The sequence below is a fragment of the Silurus aristotelis genome (genome assembly GCF_946808225.1).
Source record: "Silurus aristotelis genome assembly, chromosome: 6".
Classification (NCBI taxonomy): Eukaryota; Metazoa; Chordata; class Actinopteri; order Siluriformes; family Siluridae; genus Silurus; species Silurus aristotelis.
Genome location: NC_139579.1, coordinates 3,318,723 through 3,346,514, shown reverse-complemented (window position 1 = coordinate 3,346,514; position 27,792 = coordinate 3,318,723). Strand labels below are relative to the sequence as shown.

The window sequence follows — 27,792 nt, the reverse complement described above, 5'->3', positions numbered from 1 at the left end:
ACACACACACACAAACTCACACACACACACATGCAAACACACACTTATACAAATACAGTGCATACACACAGATAAATACACACTGACATACACCCACACAAACTCACACACACACCCACACATGCAAACACACACGTATATACATACAGTACATACACACAGAATCATACACACACTCAAACATACAAAAATACATACACATGTACACAAACATGCATACACGCGCGCGCACACACGCACGCGCACACATATTCTGACGGAGGGTCACTTGGACCAATCCACGCGCGCAGGCGGTGCCGGTGACGCGCTCGTTCTGACGTCACGAGGCAACCAGCAGGGTCGTGAGTAAGATGAATGTGTGTGTGATCTCACATGGACGTGGAGAAGGTTTCTGCTCCAACTGCACAAAAACGACGGAGTAGCGTGTGCTGGAGATCATCTCCGGGTAAGTGGCGTTCATCTAATCCACCTTTTTAGATCTGTGTGATAATCCGGGGTGTGGAACACAGTGTGAGCGGCTTGGATTTTGTGGTTGATCATATGTTCATACCGGCTTCAATCTCCATCACATGCAGCACTCACAAAGACTGAGCCCGCCATGTGGAATAACAACCTTCACCCTGATCTAGAGGGACATTTTGTAACAATGACAAATAACAATAACAATAATTATTGTTATTATTATGTTGCTATTTCCAGAATCTCAAGGTACACAAACAATACATTATAATTCACTAGGGATGTGTATAATAACAGCTCCAGAGTAGAAGACTAGATCCTGAGCTTGCTTTACTGTCTTTCAGATGGTCTCTCTTTATCTGCATGGGCTTCCTCCAGGTTCTCGTGTTTCCTCTGAAAAACATGCCATTGGGTGGATTTGTTACACTAAATTGTGTGTGTGTGTGTCCCATCCATCTTGCATCATTGTGTTCCTGGGATTGGATCTAGATCTCACATGTGTACTCAATGGTGTCTACTCCCACTCACTGGTCTCATCAGTGGCCTACAATCTTTTGGTTTTGGCCCCCTGATAAACTCAATCACAGCGTGTTTACTTAATCGTTCCAGAAGCTACGAACTTTTTCCTAAAGCCGTAGTGAAGCTTCCTTCTGGTGTAGATACCATACAGTACGTAGGTCTCCAGCTATCGATTATTTTAGTAATAATGTATTGTACTGACTATTCCATCGATTAATTGAGTAGCTTGATAAGAATTACTTTTTTTAAATAAAATAATTAAATATACAAAAAATGCGACGGGTCTCTTAAAACGAACAATTTGTTTCCTTTTTCTTTTATTAAAAATCGCATTTTTATTGCTGATATTGCATACAAGAATATCTGTGAAAACTAAACCCACTTAATGCATTTAATTGCTATTATATCAAAAACAAATACTAATATATAAATTAAAAATAAAATAAAAATTTATTAAATGTAGTTTTTTCCCCCCCTATTCCTCCATTTTTCTTCTGAAATCACCTTCTGTGTTTACCTATCCAGAGCAATCCAGAGTTTAGCGGGTGGTGCGTCAGTATAAATGGTCCGTGGGGAAACACAGTAAACTGTCTAAACTATTTTTATTTTTTTTGATTGAGTCAATATTTAGAATTTGTCCAAAGAGGGAAAACTGAGTTGAGTAGCCACATCTGTCATTTCTAAATGACTAGGGATGTCTTTAATCTTCTAGGGCTGAATCATCGACCGGCTATTAAACAGGGCCCCTATGTTGTGCTCTATGTAAGATGCATAATAGTCTCGTATTTTTTTGTATAGAGGTCGTATACAGTGTTCAGATCTGGGTCAATTCCTTAAACTCTTTGCCATGTTCGTCAATCTATTCCTGAACTTTTCCCAGAAGAGGTGTATTTCTTTACAACAGTGTTTAGGTAGATAGGTACGTACCCAAGGAACATCCACATGAGTGACAGGACTCAAGGTTTTCTAGCAGAACATAGCCCAGAGCATTAGTGTCTCCACTGTCTAGTTTACCCCCATAGTGTTCCATAGGTACCACACACACACACACACACACACACACACACACACACACACCTAGCTATCCAAACATTAAACAGGCCAGGCCTTTTTCTTCCTTTGCTTCATGGGCCAGTTTTAATGTCCACATGTCCAATGTTAGTGGTGCACAGGAGCAGGTGACCCTCATGGGCATCATCAGCTACGTAGCTTCATACACAGCAAGCTGTGATGCATATGAGTGTCCATTAACTTTTTCACAATAGCTCGTCTTCGTTCCTCACATGCATTAGTGACTTTTGGGCGGCCTATTGACACAGTTACCAGTTCACTGGTTGGCGTTTCTTGCAGCACGTTTTCCTAGGTACTAACCACAGCATGCTAGCAAATATAAGACCTGCTGTTTTGGAGATACTCTGACCCAGTTGTCTCGCTTACACACTTTGACTCATAATGCTTCCCATTTCTCCTGCTTTAAACACCTTAACTTTAAGAACGGACTGACTGACAGTGATGCAGGTAGGAGTCGATGTTACTCTATGCACATCACTAAAGTGGTAAATGTGGCCTAAGCATGGATGCATCTCATGACTTGCTTAGTATCTACATGCCAAATAGTTCCTGAGATGGCAATCATGCATTTGGTTTGTTCAGTCTAGCGAAGGATTTGCTCTCAACAAGAGCTCATGGCCCGACATCGTTTAAAGGTCTCTCTGAGCAGCGATCCCATGTGTTGTGAGAAAAAAGAGCAGCGAATTCTCAGGGTTGAAATTCAGCAGAAACGTCCCCAAGAGGCTTCCAAAAGCCTCAAATAAATACTTGCACATGACCCTGTCCCCCCCATGCCACAAGGAGCCATTAGTGCTCTCCCAGTGACGTCCAGCCAGTCTTACGGTGCCAATTGAGAGCCCTGATGGTGGTCAGAGTTTGGCCATGGGGCTCCCTTTAATAAAAAATAAACAAATAATAGAATACTTCTGGTAATCATGCTGTACCAGGGGCAGGGATGTGCTCTGCATCATAAGTCTTTATGTATAACCTAATGAGAACTGAAACATCAAGATTACCGATTATAGCAAGCATGTATAGCTGTTTATGTGCAAAAGTAATTTAAAGGTAGTCGAGAATGAGATCCACGTAGCTAAAAACTACATAGCTGTACACCGATGATAAAACTGTAGAAGATATAATGAAGAACATGAGTTACTCATTGGGAAACAAGGCACAGGTGCACACAATCAAGTTCAATTAGGATATAAAAACGAAGTGAAAGGAAAAAATGCTACTCATGGTGGATGTCAATGCACAGATAAGCGCACAAATTGTAAAATGCTAATCAAACTAGGAAAAAAAAGGGTTACAGTTTTGAATAGAGGAAAGTTGCGTTGTCTAGGAGTGATTTCTCTGTAGGACAAGCTGCTGCTTCTATTTTTTTTGTCCTAAAAATTTAAGCAAAAGAATTCTGAAAGGCTATTGAGGGAATGACTGTTTATAGCTGCTATAATGTAAGAGATAACAGGCACCAGCATTAAGAATGTAAAAATGACTACAAATACAGTATGACCTGTTATTATTTAATATTGTAAATAGTTCACATCTGTAAGAATTTGTTACTTCACATGTCCAGATCTAAGATGCGGGGTTAGCGTTCGTAGCTTTATTTATTTTTTCTTGCGTCTTTTATTCATATAAAATCCAGTTTTGAGTTGGAGCCAGACTTTAATGATGCAAAGCTGCTCTAGCCTGAAGAAAAGATTTGGAGAAAGCCTTTCCGTCCTCTTCTCTCATGTGCGATGCTTATCGTCCTTTGCATAAACGAGTGTAAATAAACATCGAGCCGTTGGCAGCTTTGAAGCTCGGGCCAATATCGATGGCCATCGCATAGTGCCTGACCCTGAGCAGTCAAAAAAATCAGCCGCAGATAAATAACCATTAACCACAAATGTTCGGGGAAAGCTGTGGGCTTTTCTAGTGGCTTACTGTAAAAAATAAAAATGATTCAGGAAAACGTCCCTGCAACAGGAATTGAGCAGTCCATTTTTTTTTTTGTGCATTAGTCCATAGATGGATCCCATAGCGCTTGTCAAGAATATTGTCCAAGATACTGTACTGTGTACATTAGAAACTCTCCCTTATGACATACAGGGGTTATATGGTGCACGTGTGTTATTCATTCCTATCATCTCATCATGTTGTAATATGTATATTAACCAGATCTAGTTCTTGATTTTGCTGGAGTCATTCTGAGTCACTTGGATTAGTCATAGTGTTTCAAAGACTCAATCAGGGCTCGGATCTTCAAGCAGAGCATTAACATTTCACCAGTTTGGCTTTAACAGGCAAGAATATAACACTCTTTTCTTTGTTTCGTCCTCCAGCCCCCATAAAAAAAATAATAATACGATGGAAAAGCTAATGAAAAGTGTAATCTTGTAATTATATGGATTTCTACTGGTAATTTATTGTTTTCCATTGCTGGCATATGTGTATGTCTCATCCCAAGGACCAGTAGATACCTTTGGGCATCTGGATCACATGTTGGTATCTACTGGAAACTATTTGGGACCATTAGGGCATCATGGAGTACAGATTTCTCCAGACAAATCTCAATAATGTTTTCTTTGGTTTGTAAAACATGATTTAAACATTTGGTACTGGCAAACCGCTAATGGACTGAAATGGTATTTGAAGTTGAAACCAGTAAAATATTTGTTAGCACGGAATGAACAGTATCATGGAATCTTTATATATATATATATATATATATAAAAAAAAAGGGAAAGAACCCCAGCTATGGTTTCCTATTTCAAATGACACGATAATATAATTAAATACTAGCATTCCAAGAAGCTCAGGACTTCAATGGGTCAAAAAGTGCAGTTTAATTTCTTTGTATTTGCAGTTTAGCTTAAGGACAAAAAAAAAAAAAAAAAAGGTTTAAATGTTAAGAAATCTCTTGACGTTTTAGGTTCAGTTTATTTGTTGAAACATTTTATTTCATTGATTAAGTTTATGTTGCTAACTATGATTTGAGTTTCTACTAGGGACCAGAATCTATGTTCACAGACCATAATAATGGAAACCATTTTGGTATTGGCTAGTGTTTCTGATTCTAGTAGCGAGTAGCTTGAATGGAAGCTGTGTTGCTAACTGTGTAAAGTATTGTAATTTTGGTGTGAAATAAGTTGTAAGTGGGGAAAATTTATTAGCGATTCAGTAGTGGATAGTGATGTTGAATAAAACACTTTAGGACCTGACATTTTTGGGAAAATAATGAACTTCAGGGTGGTAGCTCCCATGTCACAGCTCACCAATCTGTGTTTACTTGTTTTTCTCACAACATCATGACCCAAAAAGAATCAGCACATGGTTTTATTCTTTAATTACTGACTGTAGAATCAGGACTAGAGTTACATTGAAACGAAAAAGTCTTTGAGAAATCTCATGAGGGAAAGACAATTTATTCAAGGCTCATTCTCTTCACCGTCTGACCTTTATGGGCTCTTTTGAGACGAGACCTTTCTGCCCGTTGCCTTAGAGAAGGATTGAGGTGGCTGGAGATAGAGAAAGGGAGGGAGGAAGGGAAGGAGGGAGGGAAAAGCCTGTCTGTAGTTTGCATTTCCACATTGTGGGAGGTTAAAAGGGAAATCCTGAATCACAGGGGGATTTTTGCATGGTGCATGCGAGCAGATCCCCGCAGTGAGAGTTTTGAGATTTGCGCCGCTCCGGTCAATTAAAAAGGGCTCCGTTTGACCTCAGTCTGAAGTCCCGAGGACAAGAACGAGAGCTGGTTCTCTTAACATTCTGAGATTGCTGATTGAATACAGACACGGTGAACAGAGAAAAGCGATTGAATGAATTAAGAGAGAAGGATTTCCAGGTGAGACCTCAGTTTAGAAAGAGCTAAAAGTGTGTGTGTGTGTGTGTGTCTGTTTGTGTGGGAGTGTATGTGTGTGTCCACAAAACTGTTGTCTTTTCTCATAGGTTTTTTTTTCACAAGCTCAAAGGTCCAGCTGCAAGTCTCAGACAGGAAACCCTCTGACATCGGAATAACATCAGCTTGTCTTTTGAGAACTCCCAGCTGCACGAGCGGGGAATGTACCACTCGACCAAAAAAAAGAAAAAAACAAGAACGCAGTGTGTGGACCACAATGCTATTAGATTCTCGAATCTGATTGGTCAGAAGTTCTTGATGAATTTTCTTCATCTCCAGATTCTGGCTGTAATTAAAATATTATATTAATGCATTTATTTTAACATTAACATTCTAATGCCTAATTTTTTTTCTAGTACCCACAGAATGTAAACCTTATGATCAAGAGATAAAAAAAAAAAAGGGAGACTTTTACAGCGTCTCCAGTTTCAAACAGAACCAAAGCGTATTCAGTCGACTACATTATCTGGACAAAAGTAATAAGGCACCCAAATTGGACACAATTGTATAGGATGCCTAAGGATTTGGATAGCATGAAATTTTCCTTTCACTAGAACTATAAGAATTATACTTCCAGCATGACAATGCCCCCGTGCACAAAGCCAGCTCCATTAAGATATGCTGGCTTTGTATATTTTAAGGGTAGAGGATCTCCTGTTATTGATCTCTGACCTCAACTCTATTGAACACTTTTAAGATAAACTGGAATGCTGATTGGAACCCAGGCCACCTCACCATCATCATTACCTGACTTCACTAACACTATTGTGGGTAAACGAGTACAAATCTCCACAAGTACCCTCCAAAATCTTTCCAGAAGTGTGGATGTCATAAGAGCAAAAGTAGAATGGGAAGAATCTCATGGTCAGGTGTCCACAAATATTTATTTTCTACATACTGCTTCAGTCAGTCCAGGGTGAATGTGAGGCCTAGTATCGTGGCATCATCTCTGTTCGTCTTTACACATATATCTTTTAAACAATTGGACTGGTTTTATTGATACCATTTTCTGGGGCTTGGTGAAAGATTGTGTTTGCGCAAGTTTGCGTGTGTAAACGTTTTGCGAGACAGGATAAAGGATTTCCTGTGTTGTGTTCCCCATCACCGCTTGGCCTAATTTGGACATTCCTGAACTTTCTGAAAACTGCACAAGTCGTTGCTTTGCAGTCGGATTTGACTCTCCCAGGTTCATAGAAAGGCCAACTTATTCAGTCCTATTTTCTCACAAGTGGAGTGTAGTAATATGTTGTGGTAGGTTCTGATCGGCTGTGAGTGTTTGTCAGAGCAAGACACCTGTTTATACTGACATCCTGTGTTGCGCTTTACAGCTGAGCGATCTTGCAGTGAGAAAAAACAACACACAAAAAACAACAAAAGTCAAATCATCCTTTAAATCAGCTGCAGCTCGGGTTCGGTCTCGGCGCTGCGTCGCATCCAAAGGTGTTGCTCGGGGGAGCAAAGGTAGGCGTCTGGCGCTTAATGATAGCTTGTAAACTGTTCATAAAGCTTATAATTACATGTTTGGGGATTGGGATCATTTTTACTTGGACATCTGAGGGGCTTTGAGGAGGTTGAATTCTGCCTTGGAGGTTGGGTTTTTCTATCTCAGCGCTTCTTCATGTTTCGAGCGGTTTTCTCGTACACAATGGTACCAGTACTGAACATTTTGGGCTTTTGACCCTCGTGATACGGCGATACTACAGTTTTTCAGTGTTTTTATTTTTTTCTTCCGGATTATATATTTTTTAAAGCTGAAGTTTAGGTCCGGCCAAGTGAAAATAAAATTTGCATAGTGGAAAACGCACTGGACTTCTTTTACTCTTTGCTACATTTATCTGTACGCTAAGACTTTCCTTCCTTCCAACAATTATTCCTACATTATATTTATATGTAAAGGTTATATACAAGGTGTTACATCGAGGTATATCTTATCTCTGTATGTACGTTTAGAATTTTTTTCCCGCTTGCTAAAATAAACTTTGCAGGTGTTGATGCATAGCTTGATTAATGTCTCGGGCATTTATCTTTTAAAGCCCTTGCAGACACCTAGAAGGAAAATACCACCAGTGTGAGTGTAGTGATGAAACCAGCGAGCAGAAGCAACGCTGAAAATAATGCAGAAATGCAAAGAGCCTATCCACTGAAGGGGAAAGGACACAGGATGTTAAAGGCTTGTATCTCGTATTGGTTGTTTTCACATTGTAATCACTTTTTTTCTAACTGATAACTGAATTAAACTTGTCTTTCAAATGTTACTTTAAATGGTTAAAAGTACAAAAAAATTATAACCAATGAAAAATTTAGCTTGCTAGTTTTTGTTGGTAGCTTACTGTGGGATTTGGGATAAAAACTAAATTAAAGACTCATCATCGTATCTTCCTGAAACCACTTCTTGGTGACCCTTTCTGAAAATAGTTGTGTGCTCTTCCTGTTTGGCTGATTGAGTTCCTCCTTCTTAGATGTTACTAATGGCAGGAACCAGCGCCATGTGAAAGATACTCTCCCATGTATATTTATCCCTGATGAGCAGCCATGGCGACTGTGACCAGGAAAAACTCTCTTGGATGTTCTAAGGAAGAAACCATAAAAGGAACCAGACTCAAAAGGGAAGCCATCCTCGAATTTGGTGATATCAAAAGTGTGATTTTATAAGTCTTAAAACAATACAAAACACCAGAGAGCGAGAACTAACATGAGCACCGGAGTAATGTCCTTTCTACAGTCATTTGACGTTATGGAACCAGGAGCTACTGAGCAACTTATAAAATAGCTCAACATTCAAGATCATCATAGATTCAACACCAGCTTCTCAATGCCAGAGCCTTTAAACACTCAGAGGTCCAATGTCCAAACTCTACATGAAGTGAAATCCAAATGGTGCTGGTACATCTCTAGATGACAGATGAGTCTGGGATGAGTTGTTTTTGTTCTATACTTTTTCCCCTCACATATTGTATCGTAACATATTAATTTGTCCAGTTTGGCCCAGGGGCGTGCAAACTTTTGAACTGCGTGGTGTTTATTTATTAAAAAAAAAAAATTTATCAGTAACCTCTACCTGACATGCACAAAAGTACAGAGTAACACGGTGGTTTTCACATACAGTGTAATTCCATTACAGACGTGAAAACTCACACGTACCCGGTCATCACATGCACGCGTTTGTAATTTCATGCCTTTGAAATTCCTGCGAGGCCCTCAATTACATGAGCGCACGGGAGGGATTACAGAGGGATTCGCACCCTGTAGGGGGAAAAAAAAGCAGACTTGCAGTTTCTGCAAATCGCTTAAAGTTGATTTCTTTCCCGTAACTGCACGTCCCGAAATCATTCGTTCCCATTACGCTGCGGTAATTGTGATGATTATGGACATAAACAGTCGATTTTTTTTTTTTACCAGTTTCTCCAAACAGTTTGTCACGAGAGCAAAAAAACAAAAAAGAACAACTTCAAAGCTGTCCGTTCTCTCGACTTTCTTCTATCTGAAATGTTAGAGCTTTATCACAGACCTTTCAAAAGCATCAGACTCAGTGGAAATGCAGTATAAATGAAAAAAAGAAAGTTGTAGTGCTGCCATAAGTCAGTCAAATATGCTGAGTAGACTTAAAATCTGCTTAATGGCAGCTTTGAAACTGGAGTCTCCCTCCATAAATGTATGTATATAAACATCTCTTCATGGAAACCCTTCAATCTAACATCATTTGTTTTTATCTGTATGTGTTGAGTGCCTGCTGAACAAGTTTGTTTCTGATATTCATATTTTAAAATGCTGCATTCATGCGAACCCTGCATTTGTCTTAACTGTTCTAAGAATTAGTTTGGAACCAGGAACTCAACAGAGCTGAGGTATTAAATCCTAATTTGAAATGGAGGACAGAAATGAAGTAAATGTATCGTAATTTCCGGACTATTAAGCGCACCCATATGTAAGCCCACTGAATTTGACAAAGATTTTTATTTTGAACATAATAAGCCGCACCTGTCTATAAGATGTCTACACTGAAACTAATGAACTTTACACAGGCTTTAATGAAAGACAGTGCCTGTTAGACGGCGTAACGGGTGAAATGTTGTGGCTCCTTTAAGAGCAGAGCGGCATTTTGGGAATAGCATGTCACTGCATTCTGCCGGTATTACTGCGTGTGTGCAAGACCGAGGAATACGTCCTTATTATTTTCTGATGCTTATTTCTAAGTTTCTTTGACTAACCCGTAACGCTGTTGCCAAGAAAAAGGAAAAAGCACGAGTTATGGAAACCTGTCTGTGCTTATATGATTTCTGTTGCAACTGGAGTTAGCGAGCTCTCCCTTCACCCAGACTCAACACGTTACAACGGCTCGTATCTAAACAGTAGCCCACCAAGGCTATCTCTCAGTTTTTGGCTTGAAGTTTGTTAAACCGGGAAAAACCCAGGAAAAATCCATAAATTAGCCGGTTTGACGCTTGATGTATCGACTGATCACCAACCTACAGTTCAGCATCAGTTCAGCAGCAAGCAGAACATTTTGAGAGGAATAAATGATGGACTAAACTTCTGACTTGCCACAACACCCTTGGCGTTATTTGCGCAATTTTTTTAAGGCAGTTAAAAGGAAGGTTTTGGGTTCGTGATCATTTTAATAGATACCAATCAGTGTTTGACTCCTATCATTCTATTAAAAGACTGGTGTGCTGAGAGTCACATTAGAGTCTTTTCACATAAACTGAGTTGATTAAGCAAAAGCTATAGGACTCAAATGATTATAGGAACATTACAGTCATAATAATGGATACTTAAGTACATTTGAAAGCAAATACTTTTGTACTTTTACTCAAGTGAAAGCACTTTTTTTCTGGAGTAATATTATACCGAGTGTATCTCTACTTTAACTCAAGTGCATGGTTTGTTTACTTCGTCCACCACTGGTAATTTGGTGGCGACTTTTATTACTTGTCCTGTTAAGTCAAATGAGCTGCTTGAAGGATTCAGATTTAATTACGGATTCGTTTTTTCCCCATTGATCCAAATATCTTTGAAACAATGAATGAAATAGGAATAAAAACAAAACTATGTGCATGAATAAAGGCAGCTGCCTAACCTATTTTTAACGCCCAGGTGGCCCAGACAGAGCGTCGAGTCCGCAGAAACTCATTATAGCGTGAGTCTGTGTGTATAATCACTATAATCACTCAGAGCTTACTGACTGCCTCCCCTGTGGTCAATGCTAAATATTGTGTTGGATTATAAGTGCAGGCTGTGTTTTTGAAATTGTATTGTGTTTATGTTGAAGATGAAGAAGAAAGTGGTAGTGCTGCCATAAGTCAGGGCCTGAGTCACAGGGATTGGAGTCAGAGGTGGATGCAAGTGTAGAACATGAACAAAAGGAAGGTAAATACAGGGACACAAGGACCTGATGTGGGGGCAACGAATAGACAAAGACTGCTAGCGTAGACAGAAATGAAATACCTGTTTACTTTAGACATACATGTTTTGGGGGTGGGGTTAGTGGTAGCGCAGGGATTAATATATCAGACTTCGGATGGTCTTGAGTTCAAATCCGAACACCGCCAAGCTGCTACTTCTGGGCCCCTGAGCAAAGCCTTTAACCCTTAAATGCTTAGTTGTATAAATGGAATAATTGAGTAGCTCTAGATGAGAGGCAAATTCTGTTAATGTGAATAAAGAACTGCTTTTTTAGTTCAGAGAAAGTCGTGTGAATGCCCTTGGAGGTAGAGAGATTTATTTATTTATTTATTTATTTATTTATTTATTTTAGTAAATTTGGGCAGGAAGAGTTGCTCCATGGTGTGTAATTTCTCTATTTGCATACGGTTGTGTCAGAAAGTCTGAGACATACCATGAGAGCAAAAAAATTTATGAATGTGTATACTTTTACATTTATTAATTTATTTAATTTTATGCACCATTCAATGGCAACACAGATTTTTCCCCTTCTGATGGAACAGTTATTTAACGGTTTTAATGGGAAGGTCTATAAAGGATTTATATAGAAAAATTAATGGATTTACTAATAACGGAAGTGGCATAGATATTTTTATTTATTTATTTATTTTCCCTGATTGGTAGTTTGAGTTTGAATGCCAGTGCTGGGCTCCTTTGCAAGGCCTTTAACTCTCAACTGTTTAGAAGTACTTATGAGATAATTATACGTTTTATATACATTTAGTTTCAATAATTTTATTTTTAAATGTATAATTTTTTTTTTTACCGAGTTACACACTGCATTTCTAGCAGAGCTTTTGGATAAGACCTCTGTGAACAGGCAGCTGGTGGGATTTATGTACCAAATCAGCCAAAGCGGCTTTTAATTATCTGAGAAGATGATGGTTAAGGGCCGTGCTCAGGCGCCCAACAGTGTCAACATGGTGATGCTAGGATTTGAACTGTCAATCTTCCGAAACCACTGAACTATCACTGTACCTGGTGTGAGTGTATTCCCGGTATAGTACATACTGGTAGTACCTTTTGGGAAGAGGGCTTGCTCTAAATCTGTGGCATGCAGGAGAGGTCGTCTTTTTGGCCTGGTTCAGGAAGTAAAAATAGAAACTCGACCTACTGGGAGGCCAGAACTCACATAGCCTCCTGTCAACACATGAAAAACTTAAATATAAAATATATATAAAATATAAAATTAAATGGTGTCAACTGGGGGGCATTTTGAGGAATTTTATTTTGTGGAATCTTCTTGAGAGTTTCCTTGGGAAATCTTTTCTCTCTCTTACCTTTGCTGTGATCCGAGCAATGTTCCCTGGTTTCTGCTCGTTTCTCCAGCTTGTGTTTGTGCTCTGGTTTATTTTTAAGCATCGAGCCTCTGAGGGTCTCGGAGGCCCACGACGGCTCTTAAAATCGTCAGTGCAAATATTTACTTGTTAGTTTGCTCTTATGGGAAAAGGTTGGGTAATTGTTCTGGAGAAGAGGACACGTAGTGCCCATCGTTTAGAAGTTCAAAAAAACTCAGATTTACCAAAAAATAAAAGAAGAAATTAATAAAAAAAAACCCGAAAAGAAACTACGCCATGCTGTGGAGAGGTAGCTTGCAGGATTGTTTTTGTGATCCTTGTAAGTTGTGTTTAGGACGTAGCGATGTACCCAATTAACCTCGTTCTGATACCTCAGGGTGCTGCAGATGCACATTTTATTGTTTACTGCCTTCCAGGCAACTGCACCACTGAGGTCTTCATCTTAGGCGTATAATATTTCTAATATCTCACAATCAAAGTCAGTCTGTGTTTTTCTGTGTGTGTATATATATATATATATAATGTATATATATACATCTGTTAGATCTGTTGTCATTATGGGGTATTGTTTGTAGAATGTTAATCGAAATGTGGAAAAGGTGAAGCGTTTTTGAATACTTTTTGATGCTCTGTATATATTTAAGGCTAGAAACCTTTAAACAAAAAATGCTGTCACTTCATAAGACTTAAATTTCCCTTAAAACTTCTCTCAAAGGACCTCATTAAGAGCTTTGCCTTCTGTCTCATGGTAGAAGTCCGTATTCCCAAAATGGAGTCATCATTGTTCCACTGAATTAGGACTAAATCTTTATTTTTGCTCACTCTGAGGAATGTTAGCGTATCATTAGCCATGTATATGTGTCTTCTTTTTATGACTGCATGATGGGCACACAAACTCTGATTCTATCCCATCACACTAATAGGTGAGAATTTCATGGTTGAATAAAGGAGATATAGAAGAAAAAATCAGACGTTCTAAAAGAGATAAAAAGCTAACGTTTCATGTATTTCAGCATTTTTATCCTGGAATATTTTTTGCCCAAAGTTTGCGGATACCTGTTCATAAGATTCGTATTTGTCTTTCGAACATCTCATTTGACATTCAGTCCCCATTTGCTGTTATAATACAGTAGTCACCACACTTCTGGGTAGATCTTCCACAAGATTTCTGTGTGTGCTTGTTGAGATTTGCGCTCACAAAGGTGTTTAGTAAAATTATGTAGTGATGTAGGTGAGGTAATGAAGGCCTGGGGTGAGGTCAGCGTTCCAATTCATTCCAGAGGTTTAGGTTAGAGCTCCATAGCAGGCCACTCAAGATCTTCTACACCTAACCTAGTTGAAGCATATCTACATGGAGCTGGCTTTTCATGAATAAATGTTAAAGTGATGGGAACATTTTATTCAAATGCACCCAAAGGTATTCTATATAATTGTGTACCTCTAACTTTGTGAACAGATTGAGGAAGAACCACATATGGCTGGAACGTCAGGTGTCTTTACTTTTGTTTCTGAAGTTCATTATACTGCTAAGCTCAAATGATGGCGTTGAGTGTTTGGGTAAAGTTTAATTCAGTGCGTGATTATTTGTATATGAATATATTTCATATATGTATATGAAAAAATAAATACATTTCCTTGATGTTTCACATTTTGACGTCTTGCGTTCTCTCTCTATCTCTGTCTTTGTTTTTTCAGAAGCTCGAGTTCCCATGGTGCGTTGATGCTGTGCTCGCAGAGACCCGGTTCTTCCTGCTCCACTCAGCATCGGCTCATCTGACATGCTGAACACGATGTTCTGTGCTGAACCCGATGACCTTCACTGATCTTTAACCGTTACTTCGTACACACCTATTAGCTGATGGGGTGATTTGACCCCCCTGGCCAAAGAAAGCCATCATCAAGGCTTTGCTACAGGACGGAATTGGACATCAGGGGGAGCTGATCCAGGCGTGTTTTGTAGTAGAAGTGAAATCTGAATTGAAATACGGAGACAGAAGCTGGACAGTCCAAATACTGGGTATACACTGTCGTGTAAAGTTTGTCCTGAGGACGAAGCAGCATGGCACGGATGAACAGACCGGCCCCGGTGGAGGTGTGCTACAAGAACATGAGGTTCCTCATCACACACAATCCCACCAACTCCACCCTTAACAGCTTTAAAGAGGTAAAGGGGTTTTCCTCAGCTAGCTTGCTCTGTGATATTTGCTTTGCTATATATATATATATATATATATATATATATATATATATATATATATATATATATATATATATATATATATATATATATATATATACACACGTGTGTGTGTGTGTGTGTGTGTGTGTGTGTGTGCGCATGTATGTGTGGTGTTTTAAATTATGTAAATCAATACACCAAACGCAACTTTTGCTGTTTCCACACGTACGGGTTTAATTGCCGGATTTGTTCATTATGGCGGATTTTTTTTTATTTATTTATTTTTGCTTGATTTGAGAAAAACTATTTTTTGGAAGAGTGAAATATATATATTTTTTATATATTTGATTAAAGAAAGGGCATCGTAAATGTGTTGCATTTAATTATTTTTTTTCATTTAAAAAAAGGTCAAACAGCTGCATTAATCGAATGTTAATAAATTTAGTGCAGTATTAAAAAAATAAAATAAAAAAATAAATATATATGTATGTATGTATGTATGTATGTATGTGTAAGAAACTGCATACTACTGCAAGGAATAAATGTAATATACAGTACACAGGTATATTATTAGGTATTAGTCAGCCATATTGAACAGTTTTACTCTGCATACTGGCAAGGAAATTCTATATTATTTGATCACACACACACACACACACACACACACACACACACACACACACACACACACAGACATCTGTAATAGTGCATGCTGATTTAGTTATATCTTATAAAAAAAAAAAAAAGCACAGAGCCACTGTTGCTACGGGGACGTGGCCTTGATTGTACTCACGTGGTGTAAAGTGTGATATTCTGTATGTGTGTGTGTGTGTGTGTGTGTGTGTGTGTGTGTGTGTGTGTGTGTGTGTTGGCTGATGATGAGAATGTCTGGGGTTAGAATCAGACCACACACACACACATACCTGATGATTTCTAAAAATATCTCTGTCTGTATGTCCGTTTCTTTCTTTCTTTCTTTCTTTCTTTCTTTCTTTCTTTCTTTCTTTCTTTCTTTCTTTCTTTCTTTCTTTCTTTCTTTCTTTCTTTCTTTCTTTCTTTCTTTCTTTTGCGTATATGTACTTTTAATAAGAACTAGATGTATGCACACCACTCATGAATAGAGGGAGAGGGGGGGAGAGAGACAGACAGACAGAGAGAGAGAGAGAAAGAGAGGGAGAGAGAGAGAGAGAGAGTGAAAGAGCATATAAGAGTGCACTTAGCTTTCAGAGAAACAGTTTTCGGGGGATAAGTTATTTTCACTAGCGGCTGCTCTCAGAAAGTGTTTTGTCTGAAATGTCGGGTTTGTTTGAGTTCTAGTTGCTGCCTGGGAACACGGCATATGCGTGATTGCATGTGCAGATGTGTGCTTAACATACAATACTATACACGCGTCATACACTAAACTGACAATTGAAATTCGCTTCATATGCTTTATTATAGTGTGTGTGCTTTTATTTGGCAGCATATATTTAAATAATCTTTTACTTTGCTATTTCCCTCTCAGGACCTGAAGAAGTATGGTGCTACAACAGTAGTGCGTGTGTGTGAGGTGACCTACGACAAAGCGCCTCTGGAGAAGGACGGCATCACCGTGGTGGTGAGTGTGTTTTAAGGCTCATGCGGTCAGATATTGCTTCAGCCTTAATGGTTGTATTCTTTCTCCACGTAGATGTTCTTATAAACCTCGTGAAAAACCCACGTGCATTTTCTCACACTCACGCACTCGCATGTCGTCTGCACAGCACCGAGCGTCGGCCTCGTAGCTTTTACACGTGTTTCTGATTACCAGCATTAACGTTTTCCTCGTTTCCATGGAAATGGCCTCTACTTCAGGGCTCCCTGCCTTGTTTTTTTTCCCCCCCTCGTTCTGTTTAATTCTTTTCTCTGACTTTGTGAGGAGAAAAGGCGAGCGTGAAAGAGAGCTGTTGCATAATGCTGCTGCTTGGCCCTGACTCAGTGAAAGCGCCGAGCTAAAGTGTGTATGTGTACGGGCTCGATCTGTGTCTGTAGATACGATTTGTGATTTAGATTTACGTTGCAATCAGTCTCAATATTTATAATACAGCTGCAGAGAGATAATTTAGTAGAACTATATCTATTAATCCCAGTGAAGGAGGCGTGGCCTCTGTACCTGTGAGTTCCATTGAAGTGTCCTTTGTGCCCATTTGTTCCATAGAAGGTGGTGTTGGCTTTGTACCTGTAGTTCCAGTGATGGGGGGGGGGGGGTGTTCTCTGTAGCCACTGGTTCCAGTGATGGGGGGTGTGTTCTCTGTAGCCACTGGTTCAAGTGATGGGGGTGTGTTCTCTGTAGCCACTGGTTGCAGTGATGGGGGTGTGTTCTCTGTAGCCACTGGTTGCAGTGATATGGGGGTGTGTTCTCTGTAGCCACTGGTTGCAGTGATATGGGGGTGTGTTCTATGTAGCCACTGGTTCCAGTGATGGGGGTGTGTTCTATGTAGCCACTGGTTCCAGTGATGAGGGTGTGTTCTCTGTAGCCACTGGTTCCAGTGATGGGGGTGTGTTCTCTGTAGCCACTGGTTCCAGTGATGGGGGGTGTGTTCTCTGTAGCCACTGGTTGCAGTGATGGGGGTGTGTTCTCTGTAGCCACTGGTTGCAGTGATATGGGGGTGTGTTCTATGTAGCCACTGGTTGCAGTGATATGGGGGTGTGTTCTATGTAGCCACTGGTTCCAGTGATGGGGGTGTGTTCTCTGTAGCCACTGGTTCCAGTGATGGGGGTGTGTTCGCTGTAGCCACTGGTTCCAGTGATGGGGGTGTGTTCTCTGTAGCCACTGGGTCCAGTGATGGGGGTGTGTTCTCTGTAGCCACTGGGTCCAGTGATTGAGGTAGGGCTTTTATAACTGTCATTTCAAGTGGAGGAGTCATGGCCTCTGAACCTTCAGCCCAAATGAAGGATGTATGGCCTCTGTGCATATCTGTTCCAGTGGAGGAGGCATGGCCTCTGTACCTTTAGTCCAAATAAAGAAGGCTTGGCCTCTGTATATATCCATTCCAGAGAAGAAGGCATCTTGTATGCATGCTCCTTTTGTTTCTATGTAACAGACAAAAACACACAAGAATTGGACATTGAATATCAGGAAGAAAGTTCTGTATACATGCAAGTCCAAATGGAACATTTCTGACTCTAACAGAAGAACAGGAGATATGATTTTACCCAAATACCTCACCCCCATTGTCCAACTATGAGGTGGAAGCTTTATGATTTAGGGGTTGTTTTGGAACAGGGAAGGTTGGAGACTTTTATTGAAGGAAATATATGTAGCCATGTCACAATCCCATTTATATTTGGAGGAGGCATGCTAGCTTATTATATACATGCAAGTTAAATGGTGAATCTGAACCAACATGGCAACCAATCTATAATTCAACACCATGCATTTCTGGCTGGACTGCGGCTCATTAGATCCGACTTCACCATACAACAAGACCATGACCAAATCCGTACATCCGAGCTCTGGAAGTGTGATTTAGAGAGCAAACAGTCATCTGGAGTGATATGTCGCCAGTCACTGCACCTAAATCCATCCTACTGAACTGCTCTGGGATGAACTGGACCACAAGGTCAGACAAAAATCTCAAGAGGCACAGCAAAGCATTTCAGCTGAATGTTTAGAATAAAGTCTAATATCTGCACATTTATATATTTGTTTGGTCAAAGTAAATCTTTATCAATAAATGTCCTAATTTGTTGTAAACAAACAAACGGGATCATACATGCCTTGGAGTGTGTGTTTATCAATGTGTGTGTGAGATATAGGATGATTACTGGTTTGTACACAGTGTTTTGTGTGTTTATTGCTGTTGCACTCGACACCATTGTGATCTAAAACCCATGAGACCCAAGTCTTTTGGCACATTGGGTGCTGATAAGCAAAAGGCCCTCATGAGAACAATCAGCAATGTTCTAGGTGTGTGTGTGTGTGGATGGTTGGGTAGATGTGTGTGTAAATCCTGTGAGGAGTCTGTGTCAGTCCTTTGAATACCAGCCTGATTTTAATGAGCCTGATCACACTATTCATGCTGGTGAGCTCTTGAATCCCTGATTATGTGCTCGTGAGTATGTGAGCTTTTTGTGTGTGTGTGTGTGTGTGTGTGTGTGTGGCAACGAAATCTGCCACTTAATTATGCACCAAGTATGACGATTGTTTACATAATCGGTGACATCAGTGCATCATCTGTTCAAAACATACACACGTGCACAGACACACGAACACACAATAGTACCGCAAAGGCTGTTCCTCTTCTCACTTGCCAGCTTTTCCTGATAGGCGGTGCTATAAATTCACTTCTGCTGTTACTGAGTGTCATGTTCTGTGTGTGTGTGTGTGTGTGTGTGTGTGTGTAAGTAAGTATGTTATAAAACACAGGTGGCTTTACTCTGGGGTGTGCCTATGCAGACATGTGTTTTGTCTTTACATCTCGTTGCCCATGGCAATCGGACCATGTCGACTTCCCTGTACTGTGTGTGTGTGTGTTTAATATTTGTGATATCAGATAATCGCAAATCTTCAGATCGATCTCCTAAAGCCGAGTTCTGAGCGTGTCGTCATGTTGTTTTTCTGATGCAGGACTGGCCTTTCGATGATGGAGCTCCTCCTCCTTCCAAGGTGGTGGAGGACTGGCTAAGCCTTCTCCGAAGACGCTTCATGGAGGAACCGGGCTGCTGCGTGGCTGTGCACTGTGTCGCAGGCCTCGGCAGGTCAGTCAGCATCCGCCGTAGTGTCCGGTCTCGATTCGAATGCAATAATACCACCTGACAACGATTCTTGGTTTTGATTGGTTCAGGAGAAATTCTATTATATTCATTATTTTTAATGATAATTAATGTAGTAGCGAACTCACTAACTGAGACTTGATCCAACACTAATAATATATGGGCAAAAGTATTGGGACACCTGACTTTTCCAGTCATATCTTTTCTACAATCAAATGCACACAATTGGTTGTTTTTGGATACGGTGGTATTACATTTTCTTATCTTGAACTAGAAGACCCAAAGCCGTTCCAGCAACAATCATTAATGCACAAAGCCAGCTGCATAAAGATATGGTTTACATGGGTTGGAGCAAAAGATCTTCACCTCAGTCCTTTTGGACACCTTTGGCATAAACTAAGTGCACCCTAGGCGTCCTCCATCAGTGCCTGACTTTACGAAGACCCTTGTAGTTGAATAAGCACAAATCTCCACAAGTACATTCCAAAATCTATTAGAACACCTTCCCTGAAGAGTGTAGGCTATTATAAAAGCAAATAGAGACTGAATGTGGAATGATGTGTTTTTTGGGTTTTTATGGGTGGTGATGTTTTCTGTAAGGGGTTTACAAAAGGAGTCTCCAGTGATCACATGAAATCAAGTTTTTTCACAGGTTTGATTTATGTAGCTGTAAATGGATAAAATCGATCAGCAGGTGTTCTTATATTAACAATAATGAATTATAATTGATGGAAGATTGCTGCTGTTGGAAATTGATCAAAATCGGCATGATCAACAGGATCTCCTTATCAAGCTTTATTGGACTTGCCTGCACATTAGTGAAGAACCTGGTGTCTTATTGGAGAAACGGAATCTGAGGAGATCAATTTTAATGATTTATTTATTTGTGATGATGCAGAAAATGCATGATTCTGGTCAGCAAGACTTAAAGACTTTCCTCAATTCTAAACCTCCTTCATGCTTCAGTATTCTGCAGAAAGGCTTCTTAGGCTGTAATTAAAGAAAGTTTATTGTGTTGTGTGTGTGTGTGTGTGTGTGTGTGTGTGTGTGTGTGTTGCACAATCAAAACTTGTATTTTTCAGGGCTTTGCGTTTACACACATTGTCTGGTGCCCCTTAATCACCAAGCTCTATTTTCGCTTTGCCCCGACTCTCGATCTAGAAAAGAATGTGAACTTTGTGCACTCCGGGATGTAAACCACTTTTCTCCCATGAGCCTGATTTTCTCCTGCAACTGCACCCAGGGTTGACGAGTCTCTTTGGCCTTGTCCGATTTTGTCTGCGTAAGCGATGCGCTTCGATGCCCGTTCGAAGCCTAGAGCTTTAACGGAAGCTCGGCCAAAGTCAACATGACTTTGTGGCACATTTGGTCTGCTGTGACGCGGCTGCAATTTTATTAGTGATAGAGACGAAACAGGAAAAGCCCTTTTTTTAACGTATTATTTTAAAGTGTTTACAGTCTATCTTTTATATATCTATTATATGACCTTCAGAGGTTAAGGTTCTCAGCAGGGGTCTGGGTGGCTTTTACTGGATCTGACTCACACTGCGCGAACACACACACACACACACACACACACAAAGTATATAGCAATGCAAATTGACCTTCATTACAGAACGACGCAATAAATAAAGGAGTGACTGATGTGATTTGAAGACACATCTGACTTTTTGTACATTTATAGTTGCAATTCAGTGGATTTGGTACGCCTACTAAATAAGGCAATATCAGTCTCATGATAGTCAATGAGACAAAAAAAGCTTGGCATGTTACTGAGGAAGAAATAAATAAAAAAAGGTTTCACATCCTTGTATCTCAATGGGGCAAAGCATTGATACTGGAGACTCCTTAGGGGAAAAAAATATAAATATATTTATATATTTAATAGTAAATAAATAATAATAAAAAATTATAATAATTTTACTCGATTGAGAAAAATAATGAAATAAAACTCCACTGAAAATCTTTTTTTTTTTTTTTATTATTTGCCATTTGTTTGGAATCAAGCACCAAAATCCGCCATGGTGCGCACATCCGGCAAATAAAACCGTCCGTGTGGAAACATAGCATAAGTTCCATTTGGTGTCCCGGGAATTTACGCAACTTAAACACCAGAATTACTTCAAACCCTCAACAAATATATTCTGACTTCATGCTTTATGTTGAGTTCGGTTTCACTAATAATAAACAAACATGTTGATTAGAGTATTAAAAACTTAAAGCATTCATTTAAGGTACCTTTTGGATAAAAACGTGCGATTGTGTTGCGAGGTAACTCATGACAATCATGTGGTGATGCAAACTGCTAATGGTGAAGTTACAGGTTATTTAGATGTAACAGTTTTTTTTCCCCAGACCTTTTATTTGCTCCCAATGTCTCCTTTGCAATAGAAATGCTCACAAACGTTCTTATTGAAACAAGCGATATTTATGCTTTACAAGAAGCCAAAACAATGCAACAACAACAAAAAACCCAACCTTCAGTGACGTGAGGAGGCAGGAGCAGAGGCCTCTCCATGCTGTTTCACGTCTTCAGAGCGGTAAAACCCCCCAGTCTCTGACGCACGTCTTCCCTTTCCACAGGGAATTGACCTCGATTTTTGAAAAAGAGCCAGTGTTTTCTTGGCCCGCCGTTATTTTTCATCTAATTCCTAAGCCGAACACTTGGTACACCACTTGTACATGCAGGCATTTTCTTCTGAAAGAAAAAAAAAAAAGAAAAATGCAGGAAGAACATGTGTATACAAAGTGTGTACATTACACAGTGAGGTTTGATTAATGAGGGGGGGGGAATTGCTTATAGCAACTTTTCCTAGAAACCTTTGATTTTCTTAGAAAGTGATTTGTTCTAAGAAGGGAAGTTGTTCTGGGAAAACTGCTACACACGTGTTGTTAGCGTGTACAGCTAAATGTAGTGCTTCAGAGCGGTTTGTGTTGCTCTCGAGCACCAGTGCTATGATTTTCTTTTTGTTATAGATAAAGTGTGTGTGTGTGTGTGTGAGTGGGAGGTTCTTTCTCACTTATTCCTCTCTCTTCTTACACACGCACTCAAACCCGAGCCATCTGTTTGTGCTAGAGCTGTGTGTCCTCATCTTTTTTTTTTGTGTTTTCTCTACGCAGGGCTCCGGTACTGGTGGCTTTGGCTCTCATTGAGTGTGGGATGAAGTATGAAGATGCGATCCAGTTTATCAGACAGTACGTGCAGCTTTTTCTTCCAGTGTGCTCCAGTATTGTTTTTAAACACATTTGCTCACATCACCTTCGTTATACTGATTCTCTTCTGGGAATGTTGCCACTGTTGGGCCCTTGAGCAAGGCCCCTAACCCGAACTGTGATGGGGTGGTGCTGTATCATCGCTATTCCTGTGCTCTGACCTGAGCTTCCTGTTAAGATGGAATATGCAAAGATATTTCTTTCTTTTTTTTTTCTCTTTCTTTCTTTCTTTCTTTCTTTCTTTCTTTCTTTCTTTCTTTCTTTCTTTCTTTTTTCTTTCCTATCTTTCTTTCTTTCTTTCTTGTCTCAGCCTTTTTTTTTCTTTCTTTCTTGTCTCGTTTTTCTCAGTTTCTTTCTTTCTTTCTTTCTTTCTTTCTTTCTTTCTTTCTTTCTTTCTTTCTTTCTTTCTTTCTTTCTTTCTTTCTTTCTTTCTTTCTTATCTTTCTTTCTTATCTTTCTTTCTTATCTTTCTTTCCTATCTTTCTTTCTTTCTTTCTTTCTTTCTTTCTTTCTTTCTTTCTTTCTTTCTTTCTTTCTTTCTTTCTTTCCTATCTTTCTTTCCTATCTTTCTTTCTTTCTTTCTTTCTTTCTTTCTTTCTTTCTTTCTTTCTTTCTTTCTTTCTTTCTTTCTTTCCTATCTTTCTTTCTTTCTTTCTTTCTTTCCTATCTTTCTTTCTTTCTTTCTTTCTTTCTTTCTTTCTTTCTTTCTTTCTTTCTTTCTTTCTTTCTTTCTTTCTTTCTTGTCTCAGCCTTTTTTTTTCTTTCTTTCTTGTCTCGTTTTTCTCAGTTTCTTTCTTTCTTTCTTTCTTTCTTTCTTTCTTCTTTCCTATCTTTCTTTCTTTCTTGTCTCAGCCTTTTTTTTTCTTTCTTTCTTGTCTCGTTTTTCTCAGTTTCTTTCTTTCTTTCTTTCTTTCTTTCTTTCTTTCTTTCTTTCTTTCTTTCCTATCTTTCTTTCTTTCTTTCTTTCTTTCTTGTCTCAGCCTTTTTTTTTCTTTCTTTCTTGTCTCGTTTTTCTCAGTTTCTTTCTTTCTTTCTTTCTTTCTTTCTTTCTTTCTTTCTTTCTTTTTTTCTTTCTTTCTTTCTTTCTTTTTTTCTTTCTTTCTTTCTTTCTTTCTTTCTTTCTTTCTTTCTTTCTTTCTTTCTTGTCTCAGCCTTTTTTTTTCTTTCTTTCTTGTCTCGTTTTTCTCAGTTTCTTTCTTTCTTTCTTTCTTTCTTTCTTTCTTTCTTTCTTTCTTTCTTTCTTTCTTTCTTATCTCAGCTTCTTTTTCTTTCTTTCTTATCTCAGCTTCTTTTTCTTTCTTTCTTATCTCAGCTTCTTTTTCTTTTTCTTATCTCAGCTTCTTTTTCTTTCTTTCTTATCTCAGCTTCTTTTTCTTTCTTTCTTATCTCAGCTTCTTTTTCTTTCTTTCTTATCTCAGCTTCTTTTTCTTTCTTTCTTATCTCAGCTTCTTTTTCTTTCTTTCTTATCTCAGCTTCTTTTTCTTTCTTTCTTATCTCAGCTTCTTTTTCTTTCTTTCTTATCTCAGCTTCTTTCTTTCTTTCTTTCTTATCTCAGCTTCTTTCTTTCTTTCTTTCTTTCTTTCTTTCTTATCTCAGCTTCTTTTTCTTTTTCTTATCTCAGCTTCTTTTTCTTTTTCTTCTCAGCTTCTTTTTCTTTTTCTTATCTCAGCTTCTTTTTCTTTTTCTTATCTCAGCTTCTTTTTCTTTTTCTTATCTCAGCTTCTTTTTCTTTTTCTTATCTCAGCTTCTTTCTTTCTTTCTTTCTTTCTTTCTTTCTTTCTTTCTTTCTTTCTTTCTTTCTTTCTTTCTTATCTCAGCTTCTTTTTTCTTTCTTTCTTTCGGCATGTGTTTTTTAATAAAAAGCTGTGGTTATATACTGTGGGTTTAATACCCTACAGTGTCTATAGTACTTACCAATTTATATAAACCCATAATAAAATGTATGTAATCAGTGATATGGTGAAGCGTTGAAACAGTTGGAGTTTGTAGTTTCTGTAGCACAGCAAGCTGCATAACCAACTACATTTTCAGTCTTTTTAGCTTCACACAGAGGAAAAGGAGCAACTCTTTATAGCTGCTATAGCAGAAGTGAATACAGGAATGAACAGGCTTTGTTTACATTTAACTGTAAATACACACACACACACACACACACACACATCTAGTCTCCGAGTTGACGTTTCGCTCTCGACTCACGAACCGAACGCTCGTCTAGTATTTTTTAGGTTACGATGTGGTCTTGTCTTCATCTCCAAGTACGCATATATAATCTGAATATTATCCTGTCATATAAAAATTATATTAGAACCTGTTTCTGTCTAATATGGTTTAATAATCATGTTTTCACAGGAAGCGTCGTGGTGCCATAAACAGCAAACAGCTGACCTATCTGGAGAAGTACAGGCCCAAACAGAGACTGCGCTACAAACACCCACACATCTTCAAGTGCAAGTGCTGCATTCAGTGAGCTGAAATCTGGACCAGAACCCTGAATCCTCAGCTCGGGGTGCTCTCTTACTGAACTGCGGCTTTAAGCAGAACCCCGTTAAGCCTGATTGATCCCTGTTGGTGCCTAAACCTCATCGCTTTCGCTCCGGAGCGAACACTGCCACGTCTCTCGGTAAAAGGCTACCACAGGGTCTGTGAGATGCACTGAAGGTGGTCTTCAGCCTGATGGTCAAGGGAGCCAAGGGGAATCATGGGAAACCTTTTTGCCTGTTTGCATTCTTTATCTGTAAAGTCTCAGGTTGTTTTTTTTTGTTTAGTTCTTTTCAGCCGTCTCAGATACTGCCACCTGGAGTACTCTCAAATTTCCCTGTGATGCCTAGACACTTCACGTGTGAAGCTCAGCGTAGAAATGGACTCGGAGGGTTTATAATAGGGCTCCTTCATATTAGCCAAACTTCATTAGCCAAACTGCTTCTACAAGAAAGAACGTTGAAATGACGAACACGGTGATAGCGGAGTTTGTGGAGTCGGCATTACAGGCACGTGCGAGAATCTTTTTACTTCACTTTTGCCATTATTATCATTGCTTTCTACACATCCATGATATATTCTAATCAACTTAGTCGACTCAACCCCCCCTCCTTCGCCCCAAAATGAACCGAATGTAGTAAACGTGGTGCTCCAGAACGATCCGCAGAGTCCAGCGTGCACTTTTTAACGACGTTAAATAAGATGCCCAATCCCCCAATTTGCGTCCTTGGGTAAATAAATTCTTAGCGAGTAACCTTGCAAAAACGATCCCACAAGGACGCTGGAACAGAGAATGCACTTGTAGAATGCACGTTTGAGATTTTTCGAAATTTGTTAAACAAATAAAAGCGTTTTTTGGAAAAGTTTTTATTCAAAATAATGAGTCCAAGGCACTTGGGAATCTGACACATGCCAAATGACCGCAAACTCAAACAACACCGTTGACAAATGTGCCTTGTACATGTAAGGACATGGGATGTGTCAAATTTTTTTTTATCATTCATTAACAGCTAAATTATTCATTTCCAAACCTCGAAATTCATTACGTCATCAAGAGTGCTGTTCTACTGAATATCAGCACGAATCCTGATGTTCAGTACTGCTGCAAGGATGATTTTGCTTCTATACAACAGAAATTGTCATCACTTTTTTGCTATATAAAAAAAAACACTTTCTGAAGAAGCCATAACTGGATAAATGAGAGCGCTGCATGTTGCCATGTTGGCGTAGTAACGGTTTCTACATGATGGTAAATTTAGAATCTTCTGTGGTGAAGACGGACAAGCGGAGTGATTCACACCGTGAAATGGTCTCATACCAGTGCTATTGTACCAAATAATCAGCAGTGCTGCGTCTCCAAAAAACAGTGCACTGGATAAAATTAATTCTTGTATAAGACGGTTATAGATCTGAGAGTATGATCAGTGCTCCACCATAGCGATGATGCCCCAATGAATCATGGGATTTTCAGTTCGGCGTCGTTGGCAAGTCACGGATGAGTGCGTTCTCAGTTTTTAAAGAGGATCAAGCACATTTCCCTTTTTTTTTTTTACATTATTGTTCTTGGTACTTGAGTTCTTGATTATTGGAATGTAACTCTGGTGTCAAAAGATGACCTCAGCCATGGATACAGAAAGGAACACATATTGAGAAACACCCTTTTGTGTGTTATTTTGAGTTTTGGCATAATGATTATATCATGTGTATTCGCCAGACATCAATTTCAATGTAAAGTCTTCTTTTGTTTTTGTTCTCCATGAAGGATTTTTTTTCTCAAACCCTCAGGTCTTCACATGACCTAAACAAAAGCTCATGAACTGCTTTAAGACACACAAACACTTTCTCTCTCTCTCTCTCTCTCTCTCTCTCTGCTTTTGAAGACACATTACCTCCTGCTGTACAGAGATGCATATGATGATAATAAAGACTGATTATAAATCATTCAGTTGTACGTGGGGTGATGTGAGATGACCGTATCAACAAGTGTGAGTAAGTACATGACTCATACACACACACACTGGATCTGCCACCTCATCACTGCAACCGCTACAGGGTTTGGAAATTATGCGTGCGTGGAAGTGCTGCCATCTGCCGGTCAATACACGAAACAGCCACACACACACACACACACACACACACACACACACACACACACACTCTCTCTCTCTCTTACACACACAGCAAAAGTCGAAGTCCTATTTATAGTATTACATTTTTTTTATCTTAATTGTTATTTCTCATTTAGTAAGAACGAAAAATCAATCAAATAATTGTATAAGTATAAGCATTATATTGGATCAACAAAATACCTTAGAATTTTTCAATAAACTGATCATTTTGTTTGGTAATAGTTTGGTTTGCATGACAGCTTCCCCAAACACACACACAAACACGGCAGAGTGCAAGAGTCCAAGCCCATCTGCGTAATATTACATAAATAATCTGATTATTCTGCAAAAGTGATTCTTCAAAATACCATTTTGCATTGATATTTCTGAAATATGCCACAATGATTTGACTTTATACACTCTATGGTT

General features: G+C 39.1%; 1 protein-coding gene and 1 long non-coding RNA gene across 5 annotated transcripts; both read left to right on the top strand.

Moving 5' to 3' along the window:
* Nucleotides 1–285: 285 nt before the first annotated feature.
* ptp4a3a (protein tyrosine phosphatase 4A3a) lies at nucleotides 286–27,196 on the top strand. Of its 4 annotated transcripts, XM_083544447.1 has the most exons (7): nucleotides 293–445; nucleotides 11,181–11,278; nucleotides 14,347–14,815; nucleotides 16,335–16,427; nucleotides 19,419–19,549; nucleotides 22,685–22,759; nucleotides 25,127–27,196. In XM_083544447.1, exons 3-7 carry the CDS (start codon nucleotides 14,711–14,713, stop codon nucleotides 25,242–25,244), a joined length of 522 nt encoding a protein of 173 aa, XP_083400573.1. In that variant the 5' UTR covers nucleotides 293–445; nucleotides 11,181–11,278; nucleotides 14,347–14,710; the 3' UTR covers nucleotides 25,245–27,196. The 4 variants fall into 4 exon arrangements, with proteins under 4 accessions (XP_083400570.1, XP_083400573.1, XP_083400572.1 ...); XM_083544444.1 differs by lacking the exon at nucleotides 11,181–11,278 and having other exon boundaries at nucleotides 286–445; XM_083544446.1 differs by lacking the exon at nucleotides 11,181–11,278 and having other exon boundaries at nucleotides 14,350–14,815.
* Nucleotides 17,512–19,164, top strand: LOC310727713. The gene is made up of 3 exons (XR_014534078.1): nucleotides 17,512–17,746; nucleotides 17,818–18,592; nucleotides 18,631–19,164. It is a non-coding gene; the product is annotated as an uncharacterized lncRNA (long non-coding RNA).
* Nucleotides 27,197–27,792: the final 596 nt, after the last annotated feature.

Bases quoted from the DNA above. Each gene is read 5' to 3' on its own strand.
- ptp4a3a (XM_083544444.1), top strand. From the start codon at position 14,711: ATGGCACGGATGAACAGACCGGCCCCGGTGGAGGTGTGCTACAAGAAC. The intron at 14,816-16,334 runs GTAAAGGGGTTT...TTTCCCTCTCAG, and splicing joins CCCTTAACAGCTTTAAAGAG to GACCTGAAGAAGTATGGTGC. The intron at 22,760-25,126 runs GTACGTGCAGCT...ATGTTTTCACAG, and splicing joins GCGATCCAGTTTATCAGACA to GAAGCGTCGTGGTGCCATAA.